General features: G+C 38.2%; 1 protein-coding gene across 4 annotated transcripts in view; it reads left to right on the top strand.

Moving 5' to 3' along the window:
- The window catches only part of CDON (cell adhesion associated, oncogene regulated), a 109,194-nt gene that overhangs the window by 70,656 nt on the left and 14,591 nt on the right, over positions 1–23,947 (top strand). For all 4 annotated transcript variants that reach the window (XM_081890853.1, XM_081890852.1, XM_081890855.1 and 1 more), the window contains 13 exons: positions 8,603–8,739; positions 9,754–10,026; positions 12,024–12,170; positions 12,465–12,608; positions 13,411–13,698; positions 13,835–14,104; positions 14,780–15,136; positions 15,944–16,236; positions 16,630–16,801; positions 17,590–17,721; positions 19,642–19,848; positions 20,340–20,521; positions 21,749–21,854. In XM_081890853.1, coding sequence (XP_081746979.1) covers positions 8,664–8,739; positions 9,754–10,026; positions 12,024–12,170; positions 12,465–12,608; positions 13,411–13,698; positions 13,835–14,104; positions 14,780–15,136; positions 15,944–16,236; positions 16,630–16,801; positions 17,590–17,721; positions 19,642–19,848; positions 20,340–20,521; positions 21,749–21,854 — 2,647 coding nt within the window. In that variant the 5' untranslated portion in view covers positions 8,603–8,663. The remainder of the gene's footprint in view (positions 1–8,602; positions 8,740–9,753; positions 10,027–12,023; positions 12,171–12,464; positions 12,609–13,410; positions 13,699–13,834; positions 14,105–14,779; positions 15,137–15,943; positions 16,237–16,629; positions 16,802–17,589; positions 17,722–19,641; positions 19,849–20,339; positions 20,522–21,748; positions 21,855–23,947) is intronic.

Raw genomic sequence — 23,947 nt, 5'->3', positions numbered from 1 at the left:
TTTTATACATTCTTATTTCTTGATTTCACTGCAGAGTTTGAAAGGCCCATTGTTCTAGGCACATTTTGCAACAGGGAATTTCATTTGCGCGAGCAGTTTCTGAGCTCTGGGCGCAATAATGCGCCAAAGATTTCAGATTAAAACTTCATAGTGGAAGGAAAGGAGGACCTTTTTCTGCCTCCCCACTTCCATCTACTCTCTGAAGACTGGAGAAGAGACCCTCTTAAGAACATTAGGGGGGTGGGTAGGAAGAAGGATTCTTGTTATTAAAAAAGTGCCTTGACAGTCCATGGTTGCGCTCATAACCTAGGTTTAAGGTGCCATTTAGCTCCTAGCTTTCATATCTCAGTTTCTAACACTGTTATACTGATACACAGTACTAGCTTTCTTCTAAGGCATTCCAATGTTATTTGCATTTTTTAAAATACTAAAACAAACAAATGGTACAAAGTATGGAACATTTTCTTCTTAGACCAAGTGGTGGTCCCTTCAAGAGCTGATAATGAGCCTCCTACCTTGAGCTTCTTCACTTCTGCCTTCCTTCAGAGCATACAGCTCTTAATTTGCCCCAAGCAAGGTGTTGGAAGAGCTACCCTAACAGTAATAGATGAAAGATGGCAGTTGTGGAAAAAGACAGCAGGCTTGAGGACTGTCTTCTGTTTGGTCTAGCAATTTTAGAACAATTTTTTTTTAATTTCTTAATTGCCATTCTATTTGCTTTACTAAAGATGACATACAATAATAAGAAAAAAGGCAAAGTTAGGCAGGCTGATACACAAGTAAAATATGACAATTTCTTCACTAGTTTCGTAATATCTTCATTGGGACCATCCAAAATGTCACAAAAGTGTAGCATACTTTTGAGTTCCCCAGAACTCAGCATACAAATAAGATGTTTACACAGAGATGAGACCAAGAGGTCAGCTTGTAGACTCAGTTACAAGATGGAGACTGCAGGCTAAATAAGTCCCTCCCAGGTGCTTCAGATATCAGGTTACACACCTAGGATTCTGGAATAAATAAGCGATGCCATCTCCAAATTTCTGATAAATTAAAGCCTGGCTTGTAACATATCTGTGTCAAAAATAATGAATAACAAAAAATTCCCCTGAAATGGTTAAAAATGTTAAACTTTTGAAATAATAATATGATTCTAAAGTTTAATTCAAATTAGCTTGTTACACACATTGTATTTTTGTCTTAAATTTAGAAAATTTAGGTGTGTGCACACATATCCTGCCTTCATTCTTGGTTTGAAAAACTTATGGTAAATTATTTGTTCCATTCAGTATCATAGATTTGTGAAAGCCTAGTACAAATATTGAAAATGCAAATTTAGTTGAAGGACTGAACCTTGGAAACCAACAGACTAACTTCTCTCTTCCCAAAGTACTTCTAGATCTGACTTTTCAAATCACTTTTGCAAGTTTCTCGTCCACAGGCAAGTTGGAGGCCTGACTTCTTTTAATCTAGTAATACACAAAAATATAAGTTGTAGTTCCTGCCTTTTACATTAGGTTGTGACTAAATCAAAACATTATTTGAGCTGAATCCCTTCTTTTCTGAATGTAATTAGGAACACACTGATTCTTATTGCAGCTGGCAGCCTCTCACTATTGCCTTTTTCTTCATGTGACCCCCATGGTCTCGATGACCTTTCCTGGGGTTAGTCATAGGCCTTTTTCATTGTGATGGGCTAGAAGTGACTCATGTGGAGTTGATTATTTCCTTGCTTGTCTGGTCTTTTTGGTGCCATAACTTCAAGTCATTTCCATTTTCTTCTCTGTTTTTGGCTGACCACAGTGAAAGGAAATGCTTTTGCTGGCGACAGGATCAGTTTACATGCTTGGCCGACTTGATTGAGCCTGTGAAAAGGTGGGGGTGTAGGGTAACAAACCCCAAAGGTGCTATATTTCCTAGGTATAATTTGGTAGTTGGTAGTGTCTATTAAACATCTAAAATCTGCTTAAATTTACATTTCCCTGATTTTCCAGTCTCCCTTTCAACATTTAATGCACAGCAACTTTTTAAAAATCCCAAACCCACATCCCTGTGTGAGAGAATGTATTAGTGTCAATTGTACATGAATGTGCATTGAGAGATTTTACAGTTCTCAAAAGAGTGAAGAAATGAACCTGGGGGTTAGCAGTTAAAATTGATGGGCAGCAAGTCAGTTGCTACTAGCTGATGTTTAACCACTCCTTGTAAACAAATAAGGCCTAGTGAATTGCATATGCCAGCTGTTACACTTGTATTCCTGAGGTCTGACGAAACAGCATGAAAACTGTGATCAAAGGCTTTGAGAATCACGGAGGAGCCAGTGACTAGGGAAATGCCACTGACTAAGGAAATACCTTTCTCTAAATAATGTAGACGTCTCTACTTTTGCTTTTAAGGTGGCTCAGTGTGAAACTTAATAATCAATTTCCACTTAAAAACGTGTGCTGTTCCTGACAAGATGTTGTGGAATCTAAATGGGTTTTCATTGATGCAAGGGGGGCAGTGTAACATGATGTTTCTTCACACAATGTTATGTACAGATTAAGATCATACAAAACTCTGAAATTGCAACAGAATGAAATAAGCAACTTTCATAAGTTGAAATTTCTCTGTCGCACAAAATTTTAAAATCCTCCATTTTTCAAAGGCATTGACTTGCACTGGTGGTGTCATTTGCTGCCTCTCTCAGTTCTCCATCCCTCACTTCCATAATATGTAGATAGTACTGACATACATTCATGGATTTTTAAAGTATTATGACAAGAAAAAATGTAACTGAAGTGTGTTGAACACTGTTGAGATGGATTATTATTCATTCAGTTAATATTCTCAAAGGGCAAAGAAGCTTTGTTGTAATTCATCTAAAGCAAATTAGCCACTTTATCAAAAGCTCATTTTAGAGCTTAGGTAACAAAAGCAATATTGTCTGGCTTCTAGGAATGGAATCATGATCTTACTAATTTTTGAATTGTTTTGAAAACTTGGTGCTAGATATATAGATGGTACAAAACAATGTATTAATCATGTGCACAAAATGATCTGAAAATATTTGCTAGGATTGTAATGTTAACTGCAGAATTTCCTGCAAATATCTCTAAAAATATTGTTCACTCATTTGATTTGAAATTCTGAACTAAAGCTAAATATAAATAGTGATGATTTGATTCTGCAGTTCAGAATTTTGTTCACTATGGACAGTTAACATAATAAATAAGGAATAAGTACGGTAGTGATCCAGGTTTTGTAATATTAGAAATTGTGATTAATGTCCAAAATAATATTCTGTGACTGAAATAAATGTAACATCTCATGCTGCCTCTTTCTTGAAGATTTACAACTTGTACAGATGAGCAGACTTCAATCTGTAGACTCATTAAATCTTGACTTCTTGAAATGACCAATAGAGAGATCAGTGATGACAAATGAAAGGACACCTGTCACTTAACAAAGTTGTTGGCCTTTCCTTTCAGCTTCAGGCTGAGTTTCGGTACTGTGGTTACCCTGGTAGATGACCTATGCTGTTGTAGAGATCTGGATACCATGAATGTTGATTATCCCCCCCCTCCAATCTTTCAGTTGAATTTGATACCATTGAGTATGGATGTTGATGGGAGGTTCAAGAAGGTGAACCTGTGGAACTGTTCTTATCAGCTTACTTGTTGTAGGGTCCTTCCAGGATCCACACTGTCTCCAGGGTGATAATATTTACAGTACAAGAATCATCAGAGTGAGATCAGCCCCATTAAGCCTATGGTACACATTTCCGTTTATGTCTTCCATCTTAATGACATGATTCTTCAGCTTTACTGGGCAGTTGCCTAGGGTCAATAATGCATTGATTAAATCCAGTCAAGTTGCTCATAGTCAATATTTCTCTGAAATGAAGTGAGACGAGTAACTATCAGGGACATAGGGACCATCACCTACGGGCTGAGGTCCCTTTAGCCCCCCCCATAAAATATTTGAGGGAGGCGGGCCCCTGAAGGTTGATTGGCATTGCCATTCAAATAGTATGCATGTGCCATGTCATGTGATCAATTATGCAGGGCGGGTCTTACCTGGGCCCCCTCAATATTTTATTCAGGTTGTCACCTGTGATCAGGGAGGGTGTCTTTTTAGTAGTGGCAGCCCAGGTAGGGAGCTCTTCCCAGGGATGTGTGTGTGTGTATGTGTGTGTCAAGTTTGTGGTCTTTTCAGTACAGTGTGAAGACTTTGCTGCTTATTGAGCTTAATGGCAATTAATATTGATTGGTCAGACTATCTACTTATTTTGACTTTTAAAAAACAAAATATTGAACTTGTTAGGATTCACTTGCTTATCTCTCATTATGATATATGAGGGACTCCATTCTCCTGTACAGACTTGCAGTTACTGCAGTATAGTCACTCACTGCAGTTTGCAGATGGAACCCTCCTGATTTTACCATGAACCACAGAGATCCAATTGCTGGTTGTGCAAGGAAATCCTTCTCCTTTGTGGCACCTACCACATGAAATGCTCTTCCCACTGAAATCAGGGAAATACCAACCTTGGGGTGTTTCTGCCACTGATTTGAAGACATATCTTTTCATCTTTTCCCTGACCCTTAATATTACTAATACTGGTCATTGGTATGATTGTACTGATTATTTTTATTGGATTTGTTGCATTTTATTATTGTGTGAGCTGCTTTGGTATTTCTTTCTGTAAATGAAAAGTGGAATAGAAATATTTTAATAAACAAACTGAAAAATCTACCCTCAGTGCCCTTCTGCATTCTACAGAGGAAAAGCCCATCTCTGTGCAAAAGAATAAGTGAACACAAATCTGACAGCAGAAATGACAGTATTCAAAAGCCATTGGGGGGATATTTCTGTAAATGACCTCAAAGCGCCCATCCTAAAGCAAAGGGACTTCAGAGGCAGATTAGCTTTCCAGTGCCAAAATTTCTGTCATTCTGTGACACTTTGTGAATTACCACTGTCAAGTATGTAATGATCACTGTCTATTTTTTTCTGCATTTCATTTTCCTTTGACTTTAGTTTTTACAGTCCCTCTCAATGGGGTATATGCGTGTAAATATGTGTGTATCTACCTGTAACTTGAAGTAACACTTCATATGTTTGATGAGGTGGACTAAAGACAACAAATACTTATGCCAGAACCACAAAAGACTAACACAGCTGTTACTTGGGAAATGGTTAGAATTCTACTGATGTTTGATATTGCTTTGTTTGTAAACTGCCTCATAGACCAAATGGTAGAAAGGCAGAATATTTTGCTGCCCTCAAAAATAGAAATGCTTTTGTAAATAAATACTGTGCCAAAATATAGTTCATGATGAGTGCTTAGCTGCCCTGATTGAGATGATGCTTAAATCAGAAGCCCTTTGTTTTTGTGAATTACTGTTTTCTGATAGAGAAATTAACATACATCACATTTTGTTTTATATGGAAACTAATCTGCCAGTAATAAAGAAATTCTGGTCACAAAGCCACTTAAGTGGTTACTGGATGAAGAGAAAGTGGGAGTAAAGAAATTCTTTAATGAGCAATCATAAAGTAAACTTGTGGAAGACAGGAGTGCCTGGCGTGCTCTGGTTCATTGGGTCACGAAGAGTCGGAAACGACTAAACAACAACAAAGTCAACTTCTTGAAAAGCAACATAATTTATTTTCTCTTATTAAACATGTTGCTATATAAATACTACTGGGTGTGTTCTGGATGTTCAGTTTTATAGCAAACAGTAAGATTTGTGACATGTACAAGTTGCGTGAATCTACTTCTTCTACTTTTCATAATACATTTTGTTAAGCATTCATGCTCCACTGAAAATTTAATATGGCAAGCATTCAGGAATCATGGATTTTTATCAGGCATTGCCCACCACATTAAAACTTACCTTCAAAATATATGGGCTAGAAACTTAGGTCACATCCACAACTTACATTTAAAGCTCTTTCACTGTTATAAGGGTAATGGAAAATCCTGGGAACTGAAGTTTGCTCAGGGTGCTGGTAATTGCAGGTCTGTGAGGTCAACACCCTAAAACAAACTACATTTCCTTGGATTCTTTGCAGGAAGTCATGGCTGTTAAATTGATATGAGTGCTTTATGGTGAGGATGTAACCTTGCTCTTTTAGAATTAAAAGCATTGGAGAATGTAACATATAGTTGACTTCAATTGCAAGTGTAAGTATGCTTTGCCCTCTATCACTAGCCAGAAGAGTGAGGACCACTGGGAGGTTGTACCCCCTCCATCCCAGAGTATCACGGCAAAGGGAGGACTAGCCTGGCCCTAGCCATCAGCCATATTTTCTTTCCATCTCCCTAATGGAAAGAACTCTACACCAACTACGAGGACCTGTGACTGCAGTTGTATGAAGAAGATGACACTGGCTTACCAGAGCACTAAGGACCATTGAGTTAGTTTCACAGGTTAGGTTCTATTCCAGCCAGAATATTCACAAGGGAAGGCCAGTGATCCTAGGTGTCTTCATTCTGGCAGTATCCAACTCTTGATTTTCCTCTACCCTTTTCTTCCTCTACCTTTTTCTTTTAGTCCCTTCTGCATGTGTGTCTCTTCCTTTGTAAAACTAAGGGAGGGCCTGTACTTTCTTTCATTTGTGCACAGTGCTTACCATCACATGCATTGTCCGATATGAACCATTTTGTAGCCATTTTTGACAAGCAGGATTAAGAGCATATAGCCTTACTATGTAGCAACAAAAAACACAAAAGTCCACTTCAGACTGTTTATTTCATTGGATGGTTTCTTATGTGAATACAACTGATGTTTTGTAAACCATGTTTCATTTAATACAACACTGATTTTTAAAAATAAAGACAATCCTGGAAAATCAATACATTAAAGAGCGTGTATAGCATAGATATTTATATGGTCCACTGGATGACTTTTGAAATTTTTCTGTATACAAAGCCTGTGAAATAACTGGGTAAAGTTGATGATGAGTGTAGTTTCAACTACACTCTTTACATAAATAGATGGTAGAAGGATTTGGCAGATAGCGAAAACACTGCTTCTCATCCTCTTAAAGTTCTCTAAATGTTTACTTCTCACATGCTGCTCAGGTGGTTCTACTACTGAAAAAATGAAAAACAAGCAAATGCACAGTTATTTCCAGCTGTACAGCTTGAACTCTAAAGGATCACAAATAAAAATGAACTAAATACCTTGGATTATTTATGTGAGTTTTTCCTCTTTTCAGTAAGAAAATTACCCAGCAAATGGTAGTATAAAATGTCCCTGCCGGTTGAGTATAGTTCACTTCTATATTGGACATTCTAATGCAGCAATTATATACCTCATTTTATGCCATTTTTAAAAAACCCTTTCCTTTCCTGTCTTGAGTCCCTGTTAAGGAACAACAAAAACAAAGTTGTTGTTGCTGCTGTATTGGTTTGTGGTAGTGTTAGGTTTGATTTTTCCTGTTTTTACCTATTGTGTACTTCCTTTATAACAGCAAATGCATTGGAAGGGCAGGTTAGAGTTTTCCTAGCACAGAGATGCTGAGGAGAAACTCAGGAGCTGGAAATGGAACAAGACAGTTTCATACCTGAAAAAGAGATGAAAACAGTAGTAATAAAATAAATACCTAAATAGTATCCTCCAACATGTGCCGCTCCTTACTCCTTGTTAGGAATTCCTTGGTAGCTAAGTTATACAAATGTTGCATTTGCTTAAATAGCAGGTACAGCTTCATTTTGTATGATGGGATTCAATTAACCCACTACAGTGGTACCTCAGGTTGCATACGCTTCAGGTTACATACGCTTCAGGTTACAGACTCCGCTAACCCAGAAATAGTACCTCAGGTTAAGAACTTTGCTTCAGGATGAGAACAGAAATTGTGTTCCAGCGGTGCGGCAGCAGCAGGAAGCCCCATTAGCTAAAGTGGTGCTTCAGGTTAAGAACAGTTTCAGGTTAAGAACGGGCCTCCGGAAAGAATTAAGTACTTAACCCAAGGTACCCCTGTAATATGTCTGTCAGGATCATATAAGTATGTGGAAATGGTACTGTAGCAATTATGGAATGAAGAAATAACCAACCTTATTTTTAGATTTTAAAAACTAACAAAAGCCAACTAGACAAAAGACATCTGAGAGAATTTCCTTTTGTAAAACAGTTATCATATTTACACACTTGTAAATATTAAAAGATGAAAGATTTATACAATCCGTAAGAGGGGAGGCGGGGTTATTGGTTTATTTTATTTTTGTTCATTTTAAAAATGTATTTTGTGTATTTAATCTTGTTTTTATGCTGTGAACCACCCAAAGATCTATGGATGTAGTGTACAGATTGAGTAAATCATAGTGTGGCCACCCCTGCTCTATCAAATAGCATTCCTGTTAAGATATGACAGGTGTCCACTATCTGTACTTTCGAGAAATCATTAAAGACATTTTTGTTTATCCAGGTGGATAATGGGTCTTTACTACAAGTGTTTACTTGTTAGGATTTTAGTATTCTTTTAAATGTAATTGTTTTTGATGTTTTAAACAGTTTTTAATTTTCTTATGTGTAAATCATATTGAGACAGTTATTTAGAAGGCTATTAATAAATTAATTATAATAATAACATGCCTATTCTTTTGTAGGCTCTTCAGTGATTCTCATTAATCTGAAGCTCTTTGCCACAACACTTTCTAACTTGGCACTATGCATCCTGATCCTGGACCTTTACAAGAACTACTTTTTCTTATAGTTACCATTTGCTTCTCAACTACAGCTTCAGGTAAGTTCAACTTCCTAAACTGTCATATATACCTAATGTTCTCCTCCAGACATTTTGATGGTTGATCTCTGTTGCCATGCCCCTATATTATGTGCTCCTCAGTTGGGCACAACCTAACCATTCAAACTGCCAACTTTCTGATTGGCAAGCTCCAGGCTCTATGGTTTAACCCACAGTGCCACCCGTGTGGATACATCCCATCAAAGGACTGCCCACTAATATGGATTCTAAAGAGAGATACAGTATACTTACAAGAAGCAGAAAAAGTGAACCACACATGTGTGGATCTGTTCATATCAATGATACAGGCGGATAAATTGGATCAGAAAGACCTTCCTGGATATAAGTACCTGAAGTGTCTGTTAATATCTGATAATCAAGCCAAAATATTATGCTACTTTCAGTATTTAAAACTGAGTTTTTAAAAATCAGTCTAAGGATTTAGAATTAAATTCGATGATACCACATATGGTGATCAGAGCTTGTTGTATATTAAGTAGTATGGCTTCACTGTAATGAAAGCGGTTTCTGCATTGTCAGTCTAGCACTGTACTTGATTTTGAGAGGTAAAAATGCTCATATTGAGCTAAGGTTTAACTTCAAAATAGTTTTCTGTTCAAGTCTGGAGTGCTTATGAGTAACGAATGCACAAATATTGAGGCTGGATATAAATTTAGAAATAGTATAAACTGCTCTGTATTTGTAGGAGATACATTTTTTAAAAAAAAAAAATCTATGGGATTCCCCCCCCCCCTGATGTTGCCTATTGAAAATCCTGACACTATTTTATATTCTTTTGAGTGTTGTGTTTTCTATATTGTACCTTTATTGCATATTTCTTTTGCATCAATACGTATTAATGTTTTCCACTGCTTTGGGGGCCTTTGGGCTAAACTGCAGTACTGTATATAACCTGCAGCATACCAAATGTTTAGTTCACATTTTCGTACATACTCAAACTGCTAACAGCTAAAGGAATTGGTTGCACTGAGTGTGTGTGTCTTTCTTTTCTAGACTTGATTCCTCACTTTGTTTCTGAGCCACTTTCTACCATCCAGAAACCTGGTGCAACTGTAAAGCTTCATTGTACTGCTGAGCCTTCTACAGCTCATGTAGCTTGGCTATTCAATGGAGAGAAATTACACAAGAAAGTGGAGCAAGTAGACTCACAGCCAGGATACCTTACAATCTTCTCCCTTAGCCCTTCAAATTCTGGTGTATATCAATGCATAGTCAATAACAGCATTGGTGCAATTATCAGCAGGCCTGCAACAGTATCTATTGCCTGTAAGTTATACTTTTATTTATGGTAAAACTGAGTACATTATTCTTTTATAACGTTTCCTTTTGTTTTGTCCATTTTTTTGTTTGTTTGCCACATCCATGAATTTAACGTCTTGGAGGAATTTATGTGTCTTTAAACATGCCTTATTTGGGACAAAGGGGTGACCTCTGTGTTAGAAGCACATAGTAAAGCAAAGTATCTATTTTGTGTTTTTCTCTTGAAGTTAACTACATAATACAGTAAGAAACTATTACTAATTTCTTCCAGTAAAAATCAGTCTTCATATTGCAATTTATAAACATGTTCTAGAAAGGGAGTTTGTGCTAAATGAAGAAATCTTTATCTGAAGGCCTACCCAAACACCCCCTAGTTTTTAGGTAGATGGTGCAAGTTTGATCAGTTTTACCTGAATTGAAGGGGAGGGGGACAAAAGCTTGTTAATTCCATGGGAATTGCCATAATTTACATTATAAACCATAATCAACTGTAAAAAAAATAATTGCAAATACAATCTTAAATGAAAGTTTAAAGGCCTCAACAAAATCATCCCATGCTGATATTTGTCTTTTGAAAACCTTTCCCCCTCTTGTTTTCAAAAGTATTTCCAACTTGAGGGTGATTTGGCTTTTGGGGATCAGAAGTAAGATTCTTGAATTGTCTTGTAAGTCTGAGTTAAAGAATCTCCTTTATAAAGATGCTGTGTGTATGAATCATATCCCAAATACCCATAAGAGAAAATTTTCTCATAATTCAGACTGGTAAGTGTTTTTGTAGAGTATTGACCCATAGCAGGATTCCATTGAGAGCTTATAAAGGTCAGTTAGCACTGACAAACTCTACTGGTTGCAATAAATTGTGAATATATCTAAGTGTACCGTACCACTTGGAGGTGAAAATGGCAATGGTGGAGCTACTGGTAGGTGAATTGGCATTTAAGTGAGCTAGCAGCTCTATAACATAAGCTGAGAATTGTACAAAACAGTGGCCCAGTTCACACATCATATTAAACCATAGTTAAAAGAAACCAGTGTGGAGCAGCATGTTCATGCATGCTGCTGAAGTCATGGGCACTTCACTTCTTCCTTGCCCCTGCATGTCATGTTGTTCAAACCCAACATATGGAAGCCAAAGTTATTTGGAGATAAACAAACCACAAGAGTGGGTTCAGATAACATGACATACCAGATCATGGCCTATTTCCCTACAGTACAGCAGGAGCAGGGGAGGAAGAAGACATGTGTACTCTCAGCAGTATGCACCAGCAACTCTGCTCATTCAAATTCAGTCATAATTTGTTTTAACAATGGTTTAATGTGCTGTGCAAACCTAGCCAAGGAAAACTGGCATGGCAATACTGTACAACAGCACTATATTCCACACATTGTCGAATTGCTATTCTGCTATTCTAATTATCTTCCATTGTAGGAACAAAATGTACTCTGTTCTTGTTACATGCCCTTTCTCTTGCATCTGATTTTATAACAGTATCCCACTAGTTCTTGCATTTTAGCTCTTCCTTTTAGCCTTATTGCAATATAACTGAAAGGTTTTTTTAATGATGCTTTGAATGAATTCATCCTGCCTTTCATTTAGAATTGAAATTCTCTGATTGCCCATATAGCATTGTTGAGGTCGAAAAGGTTAGAAGAATTTTTAGATGGTGCTCTTCAAGAGACAGTCAATACAGTAACAATGGAGATTCAGACTTAGGTATATTCATCTCCCGCACATACGTGTTTGCACACACACAGAGCTTGTAGAAAATAAACTTGAAACTGGGCTGTATGCTGGAACTTTAATTTCTGTGCTTAGTAAAGTGGGAGGGGAAGGACACACATGAACTTAAGGCTTTCCTTCATTGTTACTGCATTGACATTCTCTCCTGAGAAATATCCTCTGATCAGGACTTGAGCACCCCATTTTTTTAAAACCCAAAACTTTGGAAGTAGATCCTGCTGTATTTTCTGAACCTTTAAAGAAAAAACTACATTTCTTCTAGATCTTGATGATTTTGAGACCTCAGTGAGGAACACAATTTTTGTGGAAGAAGGGAATACTGCTTTAATCAGTTGCAAGCCACCAAAAAGTAGTCCAGAGGCACATATTCGTTTCCGTGTACGAGGGAAATGGCTGGAACAATCAACAGGTGAGACTCTGTGTAATAAAAAGATATAAATGGCTGCAATCCAGAGCACCCTTACCAAGGAATAAGTCCCATGGAACTCCATAGAACTTACTTCTGCGTAGATAGATATATATCTATGCATATAGAGGGGTTTCACTTTCTGTCTGTTTTCCTGACCATTAGGAATTGCTACAGTAATTTGAGCTTTGGTCATTACATTATCTTTCTGTTTCAGTAAACACTGATTAATCTGCACACTTGAGTAGAAAATCAGTCCATAGCAACTTAATTAATAATAACCCAATTTTATTCTAGAAAACTACCTAATTCTCCCATCTGGAAATCTGCAAATTTTGAATGTATCTTCAGATGACAAAGGATTCTATAAGTGTGCAGCATATAACCCAGTCACTGATGATCTTAAACATGAACCCAGTGGACATAAGCTCATAATCAGCAGTGAGTATTGAATGTGATAGGACTAAAATTGTTCCTTGAAATCATAGGGCATAAACCACCAAGGACTACCACTGCAAGTTGCCTTAACCCCATACCTTGCACTTTGAAAAGTTCAGTTTAGAGGAAGCCCTGTCAAAGTATCAGGTACTATGCACACAATGTATAACCAGTTTTCCTTAACCTTGGTTAAGCATTGAATCTAAATACCTAAATTATTACTATGGATGTGAAAACATAATTTGGAGTGTGTTTGCAAATTGTAGTTAGTATTAACCTTTTTTAAGAGTTGCATCTGCATCAAGCAGACCATTGCAAAGGGCCACAACTCATTGGCAGAGCATATGCTTTGCATGAAAAAGTTGGCCTCTCTAGGTAGGACCAAGAAATGCTCACACCTTGAAACCCTGGAGAGCTGCTGCCAGACATGATAAGCAACACTGAGCTAGATAAACCAATAGTCTGGCTTCGTGTAAGGTAGATTCTTATGGTTAAAGCAGTTTGCAAGCAGAGAAATGAAGAAAGAAGGAAAAGTGATAAGCTGATCTTACTAATGTGTACTACTTAAGGTTTAGCTTGGCCTATGCATGGCAAATGTTTGGAAATTTAACCAGGCTGAAGGCAACAAACTACAATCAATCAAATGTTACATCTTCACTCAGCCTAGGGTCAACAGTGGGTGGTTATGTTGGCATGTTTATAAAATGGTATAGAAACATAATGCCTTGATGAGAATGTAGGAAGCCAGAGAGTCTTGAACACCCAATTGAAAAGAACTCATGTATCCTTTCCTCTCAATTTCTAGGCTCTTCCTCAGACAACTTTCACATTGTTCATCCCACCACTTCTCAGACTTTGACAGTACCTCAGCACAATCCCTTGATGTTGGAATGTGTTGTTAGTGGCCTGTCTGTTTCTTATGTCCGTTGGTATAAGGATGACCAAGATGTACTCACTAAAGGCAGGTGGAGAATGCTTCACTCTCATCTTATGATAGACTCGATTAATACATCAGATGCTGGAAATTACTCCTGTGTGGTGGATAACAAGTCCGGAGTTGTGAAACATGTAAACTACAGTGTGAATGTACTTGGTAAGATATGCAGTGGCAAAATGCTTGATTGGCGAGTTTTTTTGAAGCAATAAATTTATGGTCCATGAGACATGCTATTGTGAAATTAACAGAATGAAAGCAGCATATCATATGTGCATTTTCTTTTCCATTCTAGAATCACCATCAATTTCAAAAGGATTGCAAGATCAGTTAGTGTCCCTGGGTAAAAATATACATCTTTCCTGTGAAATACATGGAAACCCGACACCTAACCTCACCTGGTACCATAATGCAGCTCCTGTTCATCTTTCTTCACGGCACTTACCTTCAGGAAACAAGCTGAGAATTAATGGTTTCACCAGAGAAGATTCAGGGTTGTATCAGTGTGTAGTTAACAATGGAATTGGATTTGTGCAGTCTACTGGGAGACTTCATTCCCAAGGAGGTAAAAAAAATAAATCACATCACACACCCTTCTGTTTCTAAACTTCTGCTTTTCTTTTTGACATCTTTCAGTCTAACATGAAAATAGCCTGTTGCTTCCTGGGATTATTCTCCTAAATTGTTCTGATCAACAAGTTACGCTTTAAAATGGTAGACTTCATTTCTTGTGTTGCAAAGAAGACTATAGTCCACTGACCAAATACTAGCCAATTTTTGATAGGTCACCTAGTGTGTGAGCTATGAGATTGTGACAGAATAAATTTATTAGCCTCTCAGTTTTGATGGTGTTGAGAGTGTTGCTAATGGTTTTGATGATGTTGCCAATTGAAACTAAATTCCAGCTGTAAAGTTATATATGCAGAATCTCAAATAATGGAATTCTGATAATACTTCTTGCTGATGTGTCAGTTTAGGGAGCATATTTGAAAGCTTTCAGTTTCTTTCTCTTCAGAATATTAAATATTCTTTTACTAGAGTAGTTAACAATCACAGCACTTGCATGAGCGGGTTCTGATGTGTTTGTGGCCCAAAGCAGTCTACTTAGCTTTTATGTTCATAGATGTCCATATATTACCCCCTGGCCCTCTTTATGACTGTGCTGGCTTCGGGATATGCAAGAACAGTACTGTATTTTATTATAATATGAGTTTGTATCTTATATTTATATTTTTAATAGACAGAGGCTTCAAGCCAACTATAACCTCACTGCCAGCAAACAGCAGAGTAGCAGAAGGTGACACAGTCACGCTGTCCTGCAATGCCACTGGGTTGCCTCCGCCTGTAATCCGTTGGTACAACAGTCATGGGCTGATTACCAGCCATCCTTCACAGGTGCTTTATTCAAAATCACGGAAGTCATCCTCCCAAGCAAGAACTGGCAACTCCATTTCAGACAGAACCTACTTCATCATGTCTCGCAGTGGATCAAGCTCCTTATATGTTCAGCCTGTTACATCAGAGCATGCTGGGAAATATACCTGTGAAGCAATTAACGAATATGGGACTGCTCGTTCCGAAGCTTTCCTTACCGTTGGTAAGTGACATCCCAAGTTGCTGCTCCAATAGTGTGCAGATATTTTGGCTGATGTACTGTCAGGATAACTTTTTATTTTATTGGATTTGGACAAATCATACATCTAATGGATGGTCAGGAGCATCTGCCTGTTGCTGTTCATACATATTGTGCAGCTTATCATGCTTTGTTTCTGGCCAAGCAAACCCATGAATGGAAACCAGGGTTCTTGACTTAACAGTTGTGGTTGGTCGGGTGGAAATAAACGATGACTGTTAGTTCATACATAATGCTAAGCCAGGGCTGTGGTTTGTTTCCTCCTGGCGTGGAAAATACAGGAGCAGGGAAGGAGCAAAGTAAGGTATGACTAACTTGTGTACCGGTGCCCAGTGCTTGTTCTCCTTAAATCTGAGTTTTATTTTTTATTTTATACTTAATTATGCTTTTGTGTGATGTGCAAACTGGCTCACTGGGCCACAAGTACGTGTCTTTCATTTTTGTAAAGATCAAAAAGCAAAGAAATATTTTGTGTTATATAGGGCAGGGGTAGCCAAAAGGATGCCCTTCAGGTGCTGTTGGATTACAACTTCCATCACCCCTAGTCATTGGCTATTGGCTGGGGCTGATGGCAGTTGTAAACCAATAATATTTGGAATCCATGCATATCTCCAAGGCTTTTTTTCAGCCACAACTCACCAGAACTCAGTTCAGGCATCTCTCAGGTAGACACCATTGCCCTTATAAGAGATTAAAGGAAGCATTCATGGAGAGTTCTGGCGCCTCTTTTTCTAGCATTGTATATCTCTAACCTTCAGCTTCCTTCTGTAGATTCCTACGAAGCTAGTACAAAAGCAGACGAAATTGCTCCTGTGGAAATTGCCCAGAGTGATGAAGGAGATGGAGATTATGATTCAGATACGGGCCTTCAAAGTTCATCTCCAACAGAGATTCTTACTGAAGAAGTTGCTACAGAAAAAACATCCAGTGGCATTTCTCCACCAGAAGCTCCAATCATTCTCAGTCCTCCACAGACTCTTAAACCAGATCAGTACAATCTGGTATGGCGCCCTGGAAAAGATGGTGGTCAGCCAATTAATGCCTATTTTGTGAAATATCGCAAGGTACTTATTCAAATTGCATTATATTTGATAAACTTTGCACTTGCTTTTTTGAAAATTGGATGAGTTGGACTGCCATCATTTTTAGTAATGAACAGGGCTTGATGTTAACACACACACACACACACAGTACAGAACTCTGGTATTTGATGATAATATTAGGCCAAAGAGAGACACTCCATGTCCAAGTGCATTCAAGTCTCTGCTCCTAAAGCTTGCTCTAAGCTTTGCAGGAAAAGTCATTAAGAAAACTCTTTCACATCAGTTACTTGTTTTCACTTTCTTATAGTGAAATAACTAAGGTATTATATTTAGACTTGCCTTTCCTGTATTTAACTGCAGCAGATTCAGATAGGGGTTTATTTGCTCTTAGCCTCTTGTGATTCCTTTTTGCAGTTGGATGATAATCTCAATGTTACCAACTGGAATACAGTTCGTGTCCCTGGAAGTGAAAATGAACTTTCTCTCTCAGAACTGGAACCTTCCAGTCTCTATGAAGTCTTGATGGTAGCCAGAAATGTGGCCGGTGAAGGCCAGCCTTCCATGCTTACTTTCCGTACTAGCAAAGGTAAGTAAGCGTGTACTCAAAATACATTGCAGTTGATGGGCTTTTTTCTAAAGTTCCCATTTGCGGAGACCTATAATACCCATAAAAAAACAAAGATAGTGGCTGCAGTCTCATTGGAACTCCATGTCCAGTACTTGCTCTGAACCAGGATTCAGGAATTGAACATAGATCTGCAGTCTGAGTAGAACCCTGAGATTCTGTGAGTGATCTTCCATTCACAGAACAATGTCAGCACTTGCTGATATAAGGGGAAGAAGGTGATTTTTGCAAATTTCTCCTCTCCTCTTTAGCACCTAGGAAGATTTACTCTGGTAGAGTGGGGGTCCCTTGGGAACAGTATTGAAAGTTGGCTGGCTGGCTGCAGAATGAAGGCAGATTGGCAAAATCACCTTTCTTGCATTATTGGGAGGCTGTGCTCTTTCATACATAGAAGGGCACTTTAGGATCTCTTCACAATGAGAATACGCTTTCCTTGGGAACTTCCCAAAGTTCCATTGAAACAGACTTGCAGATTTGGGCTGTCCTATAGCAAAGGCTAAACTGATGTACCATCAGTAGCATGGCATATTCAGTTTTAGTGGGATTTCTGTAGTGTAAATATCATTTAGGTTCAATAGTATTGCTGCCTATTTCCATGAGGCAGAAAGCTGTTCTCAAATGGCATAAAAATTGTGTGGGACGTGTGTGATTATAAACCTTTACTACTTGGTTCAAAACATGCCATAGGAGAGGATATTGACTGACTAGCAAGGTTTCTTCCACTCACTGAGCACATAATTCTCTTTTAGAAAGAACCTCCTCCTCAAAAAATACACAGACTCCCTCTCAACCAGTTGGTATTCCTAAGCACTCTGTCATTCAAGAAGGGGCAACCAACAATTTTGGAGTGGTCCTTCCAGATTCATCTCGACATAGTGGAGGTAGGTGTTACCATTCAGATTTTTGTCTGTGCATTTTATACTGGAGCATACATTATGGTTTGGGCTGTGGGTGTGGGTGGAAACCCTCCTGAATGTTCTCTGGCTGTTCATCTGATTTTCAGGTCATTTATGTGTAAGTGTTCAATTTGTGACTTTTCTGACTGAGCACTAAACTGTTTGAGGAATTGGGAAGGCCCCGTAGCTCATTGCAGAATGCATGCTTTGCATGAAGAGGATCCAAATTCAATCCCTGGCATCTTCAGTTAAAACAAAAATCTGGTAGCAGATTATGAAAGACTGAGAACCTAGAAAATTGTCACTGCTCAGTGTGGGCAGTACTGATAGTAGATGTTCGATAGTCTGATGTGGTATAAGGCAGCTTCTACATCCAGTTAAAGATCTTAGGTAGCAGTGCTGGGTAAGACCTCTGCTTTTGGGAGAGTGCTTCCAGTCAGAGTAGATTGCAGTGGGCTAGATTGGGGTAGAGAACCTCTGGTCTGTGGAGCTTCACCAAACCACATCCACTTGCCTCAAACCTGACATCATATGTGATGTGAGGTGCCAGGCAGATAGAAACTGCAGCTGGAAAGCAGTATTTAATCTGCCAATTAGTCGACCCCCACCTTGTGGACCAACTTTGACAGAGTATACACATTATGTCATCAGATGATAGACAGTGGTCCCCCCGATTCATCAGAGTTTGTCCAAGAATGAACTGTGCATCAGTTGAAGTGTGGGGAGCCTAATCCTTGATTAATCCAAACCTTCCAGAAAGTAGGTCTCCTCACTCATTACATGATATATTTACCCTCCAGATTTCCTATATGATTTGTTGTGTAATGAAGAGGGTTCCAGTGTATAATCAAAATGTATTATTTGTGATGGTCTTTGGGTTGCATGTTGAGATGGTAGGATTAATGGAATTTATAATTAGTGAGAGATGTCCTACTCATTTACTAAAAAATGAGTCCAATGTATGTTCCATCACTTTTGTCGTTGCTAAATTTTACAGAATAATTTAACGTTTCATAGTTAAATTGATGTGAAACAACATAGTCAAGTGTCGGCGCTTGCATGTGTTGTCTGTCCTATGTGGTAGAAGATGACAAGCTGGAAAATAGCCTTAAGAATATATAACCTTTTCATGGTTAAACTATGTATCTTCCTCTTCCAAATTGTATCCTATTTCTCTATGCTGTACTCTATGTAGTTTAAGTGTATGAACCAATAAAGTAAAGACTGAAGGATATGTCTGCCAGAATGGTTATAATCACACTTACTAACACCACCTCTCTCCATTCTTTCTGTTCCCACTGCTGTCTAACTTCAAGTGAGTTCAGTAAGTATTAATATAATATGCATGGTTTTGAACGCTAGCTAACTTGTTTCTAAGAGGTCTTAAAGCTTCTTGATACTTATGAAGGCTTTATTCTTATAGTTACTGTATCTAGGAATTTCAGTTTAGATTGTAGGCTTTCTGTTCTGCAAATGGTGAGGTTTCTGTGCAGTACGTTCATTTCAGTTCGGTACCAAGTAGTAGTGACACAGCAGATCACCCTGTCTATTTCTGTGGTCGTGAATTAAGCTATGCAATTCTCTTGGTTTCTGATGATGTGCTAATGCTTCAGGACTGGTGTGCGCTGACATAATACAGTGTTCTGGCATAACGTAGTCCATATACAATAGACTACATTGCCAAATTAGCTATTTTTCCCCCTAAGAAGCTTTAATTATCTCCATATTTGAAAACTGAAATGATCTTCCATGTTTGTGTTTAAGAAAGGATTTTCTGGGCTTAAGACTAATGCACATTTGAGTATGTTCTTTCTCACTTGACTGAAACACATTATTAAATAAAATCTGGGTATAGAAATCAACTATTCTAAATCTTTATGAAGCCTTCTCAATTTCCTATTTCAGTACCTGAGGCACCAGATCGACCTACTATTTCCACGGCATCAGAGACTTCTGTTTATGTCACTTGGATCCCACGTGCCAATGGTGGATCACCCATCACTGCCTTTAAAGTAGAATATAAACGCATGAACAGGAACAGTGAGTGGCTGGTTGCAGCTGATAACATCTCCCCTTCCAAACTTTCAGTGGAAGTTGGCAGTTTGGATCCAGGTATTAATATGCATTTTTTGTTCAAGAGAGTATTATGCGTTTCTGCATTGGCGCTGTAGCCAAGTTAAAATCCTGTTAAACTGTAAGATGTTGCTCTTAATGTCACCAATGCTATATAAGATTCAGGGGAATTAGCAGTCCTTGTGTCTTAACTATCACAAACTTTTTTAGTCAAGCATCTGAACAGCATTTTCATAATAAGCATGAGAATAAGTCACTGACCAGCTTTTACTTTCCTAACTTAGTATAGAGAGCAGGCATGTGCTCACATCTTGCCATATCTTTTCTGGTGGAAAATAACATCTCATCCAGTATTTGGCTAGATTGGATCTTTCTATCAGGAAGGGATGTCCAGCATAGTAAATGAGAAAAATAGTATAAGATAACCTTACAACAAGGGTCATTTGGATCTTTCTGTTCTATGTTTCTAGAATGTTGGGTTTTATCTTTTCCTCTAATGTTCAGTTCTCTCTTTTTTTGCCATATGAAAGGAGCTGCATATAAGTTTCGTGTGATTGCTATTAACAACTACGGGGAGAGCCCACGAAGTTCTGCCTCTCGGCCTTATCAGGTAGCTGGCTTTACCAATCGGTTTTCCAACCGACCCGTCACAGGACCACACATTGCTTACACTGAGGCGGTCAGCGACACTCAGATCATGTTAAAGTGGACTGTAAGTATCAATTTATGTGCACCATGAAAAAAATTGATTTTGCTTGCATCTCACGTTAGATCAAATGTCTGATCTGTAAAGCAACAAATCAGTGGATTATACTAAACTGACCTTTTGGGAACCAAAAGCTGTATATGAAAAGCAGTGAGCACTTGAAATGCACAGTAAAAATGCTGAGTATGTGCAGTCAGTATTAGCAACCAGTATTGCACTCAGGAAAATGCCTTGGTGAACATGTACTCTTAAAAACTTGCATCAAAACATAATATAGATAGTGCCTACTGTAACTCTGTAGGATGGCTGTTCCACATAGTAGGTGCTACTGTCACAACAGCCCTTTTCCTGGTGGTCTGGAGGCTGGAAGGATGCATTAAGAGGGCTCATCTTCTGATCTCATTGCATGGACAAGTCTATATGGGAGGAAGCATTCCTTTGTGTAACCCGGTTCCAAGTTGTTTAAGGTTTTATAAATTGCAGTAGACCCCTAAACTTTGTTTAATAGCAAATTGAAAGCCAGTGCAGTTTCTTCAAGTGGGATGTTACATGCCCACAGTATGGTGCTCCACTGAGCAACCAAGTTACCACATTGTACACCAGCTGCAACTTTCGAAACAGTCTTCAGAGCAGCCCCACATTGAATACATTATATTACTGCAATCTCAGAATTTCCAAGGCATGGGTCACTGGCTTAGGCTGTGCCTTTCTAAGAACAGTCATAGCTGACATACCAGCCAGAGCTATAAAAAGGCATTCATAGCCATGGAGCCTACTTGAGTCACCAGTGACAGAGATAGATCTAGGTATACCCCAGGCAGCCCCATCCCGAACATGCAACTCTTCTGTTTCCCAGAACCAGGAACCACTTACCCATAGGGCCTCAGCTTTAGTTCATTGATCCTCATCCATGTGTAAAGGCAACAGGGTCACATTACTCCTGCCCTTCTCCTGATAAAGGTCATCCATCAAGATGACCAAAGCTAATTTGGTCTGAACCCAGAATGGAAGGGTTCCAGATTTTAAACCTTTAAACAATAATGAGAGTATAGCTTTAGCTAAAATTCTAGAACTGTATTCACAAAATACTTCTCACTGTTTTAAAGCCCACTTTTGTTCCGTTGTCTCTTCCCACATTACATTAACATTGTCTTTCAGCCCCTGCCCCAGGAAAATACATCCCTTGTTGACTGTAGTTCTGGAATTTCAGTTGTTTTAATATTTCTTTTCTAGTATATCACTTCAAGCAACAATAACACACCCATCCAAGGATTTTATATTTATTACCGGCCAACAGATAGTGACAATGATAGTGATTACAAGAGGGATGTTGTGGAAGGTAAGATACATTACTCTGATTATGCAAGGCATTGCTCCAATTACAGTACTTCTTATTACCCCTCCAAAGCATCAACCCAAATGCTGTTCTAATGTAAAGAAAACATAACAAAGACATCACAAAAAGACATCACAGAAATAGACAACTCTGTATAAGGGACTGTGCTCTTTGTAACATTTAAGAAAGCCAAAGTGTAATGTGGGGGGGGGGATGAAAATCCTTTCTGATTCCTGTGAACTAGAGTTGAGGCACTAGAATAAACATGTTTTCATTCAGTGTCTTGTACCAGGTGGTCAATAGCTTCTTTGCTAAAGGAACTTTCACTAGTACACTCCAGAATTGCATTTGCTTCTGTTGCAGCCACACAAAACTAATGGTTAATAGTTGTTTGTAACAAATATCTCTTCCTCCCTGTGTCACTATCTGCCAGATCTTGAACCCTTGTCACAGAAATTGCAGTGGGACTATATTTGTGGAGTATTAGTTCTCATAATAAATTTCGCACATGATCCATAAATCTCATTATGGTCTAACAGGATTGTGTGGAAGCTGTTCATGTGAATGAATGATCCTTCACTTTTTGAATTCTGTGTCCCATTACTATAAAGATGCCATGTTGTTAACTTTTAGGTTACAAATTTGAGATAAGCTGCAAAATTTTCTATACTGCAATTGTTCTTCTATTTAATTCAAGTGTTAAATCTCTTAACGTGCTTGAAGCTGGAAAAGAACTGGCTTCTCAGATTTAGTCTCATAACACTAATATATAAGCAGCTGATTTTATTGGATGGATTTTGGTCCATTTGTAGGTCTTAATTTTATGAGCTGTACAGTGGGAAAGTATATAAACCAATTACATTCGTTAACGCAGGAACAGGCATTTGGTTGAGCACTGACAACTACAGAATTCCCCTGATAACACCTGTTAGTGCATCTATGAGCTCTTAAAAATTATTTTATGTAAGATTAAACCTGTTCTCACAATTGCATAGAATGGCTATGGCTGCCACAAGTTGCCATGCTTGAATCTATTACTATATTAATATTGCTCTACAATGCTACAGGGCTGCTAAACGCCTATGTAATGAGTGTAGTTAACTGAGAGGTTAAGCTATTACCTTGGAAGAAGTTCAGTGTTTCACTTGTAGCCTTTCTGGCACACAGAATCTGTGTTTATAAATGTTTAAGTGAGCTCCGCTGTGCTGTGAAATTTGCTTGTTCCTGATTTTCAGGTTTATGCATTCTGAAATCTTAAAGGAAGCCTGAAACCACTAGCAGCTGCTCTGCTGTGCCAAAGCTTGAACAGAAATTTGCACAGTGGTAGAAATGTTGTACATCAAACTCTTCTTTACCACATTATATATCCACAACTACTTATTGATTTAAATATTCAAATTAGCCTTAGATATGTAGGAAAATATAGAGAGGGGAGTCTCTTGTGCATGCCTTTTGGATCACTGCAGCTGCATTGTATTTTTCTTTTTCTTTTTTGTACTTTTCATAAGTAAATTTCGGCACAGGATTTTCAGTTCCAAACACTCAGTAATAAAGTTTTCGCAATGGTTGTGACTTCATTAGTAGCCCAAGGTTTCATTTCATGATCAGTCTTGCCTTTCTGGGATTGTCTCAAAACTTTGATGCCTTTTCTGTATATGTTGCCACATGCTAGCTTGATTTTATTTTTAAAGTTCCTGATGTTTGCATTTGGTTCTTCATTACATAGTCAGTAGTTTTCTGTCTTTCTGCTTATTCAACAAAAGCACCACCAAACCTTTTGTTGTCTCCTGTGCTGAAATTTTGCATTCCATACTTGGTTCATGGAGCTAGTGTCAAAAACTCAAAGTGCATTCAGATAACAGTTGCTTACATTTTCCTTGCTTCAATATATGGGAACAGAGTTAAAATATTTGTACTGATTCCAGTTCTAGTAAACGTTTGAAGGGAAAATCTAAAGCCTGATGTAATTACTAAAAGGATGCTTGAGGTGTAATGAGAAGATGGAGCTTAGAAAGATTTGGAAAACTGAGTCCCTGGGGAAAAGCTAGTCTGCTGCTTCAGCCTGTATTCATTTTTGAGGATATAAGCTGCAAACA

Source organism: Podarcis melisellensis (genome assembly GCF_964234715.1).
Source record: "Podarcis melisellensis genome assembly, chromosome: 15".
NCBI classification, from domain to species: domain Eukaryota; kingdom Metazoa; phylum Chordata; class Lepidosauria; order Squamata; family Lacertidae; genus Podarcis; species Podarcis melisellensis.
This window is presented reverse-complemented; position numbering and strand designations above follow the sequence as displayed.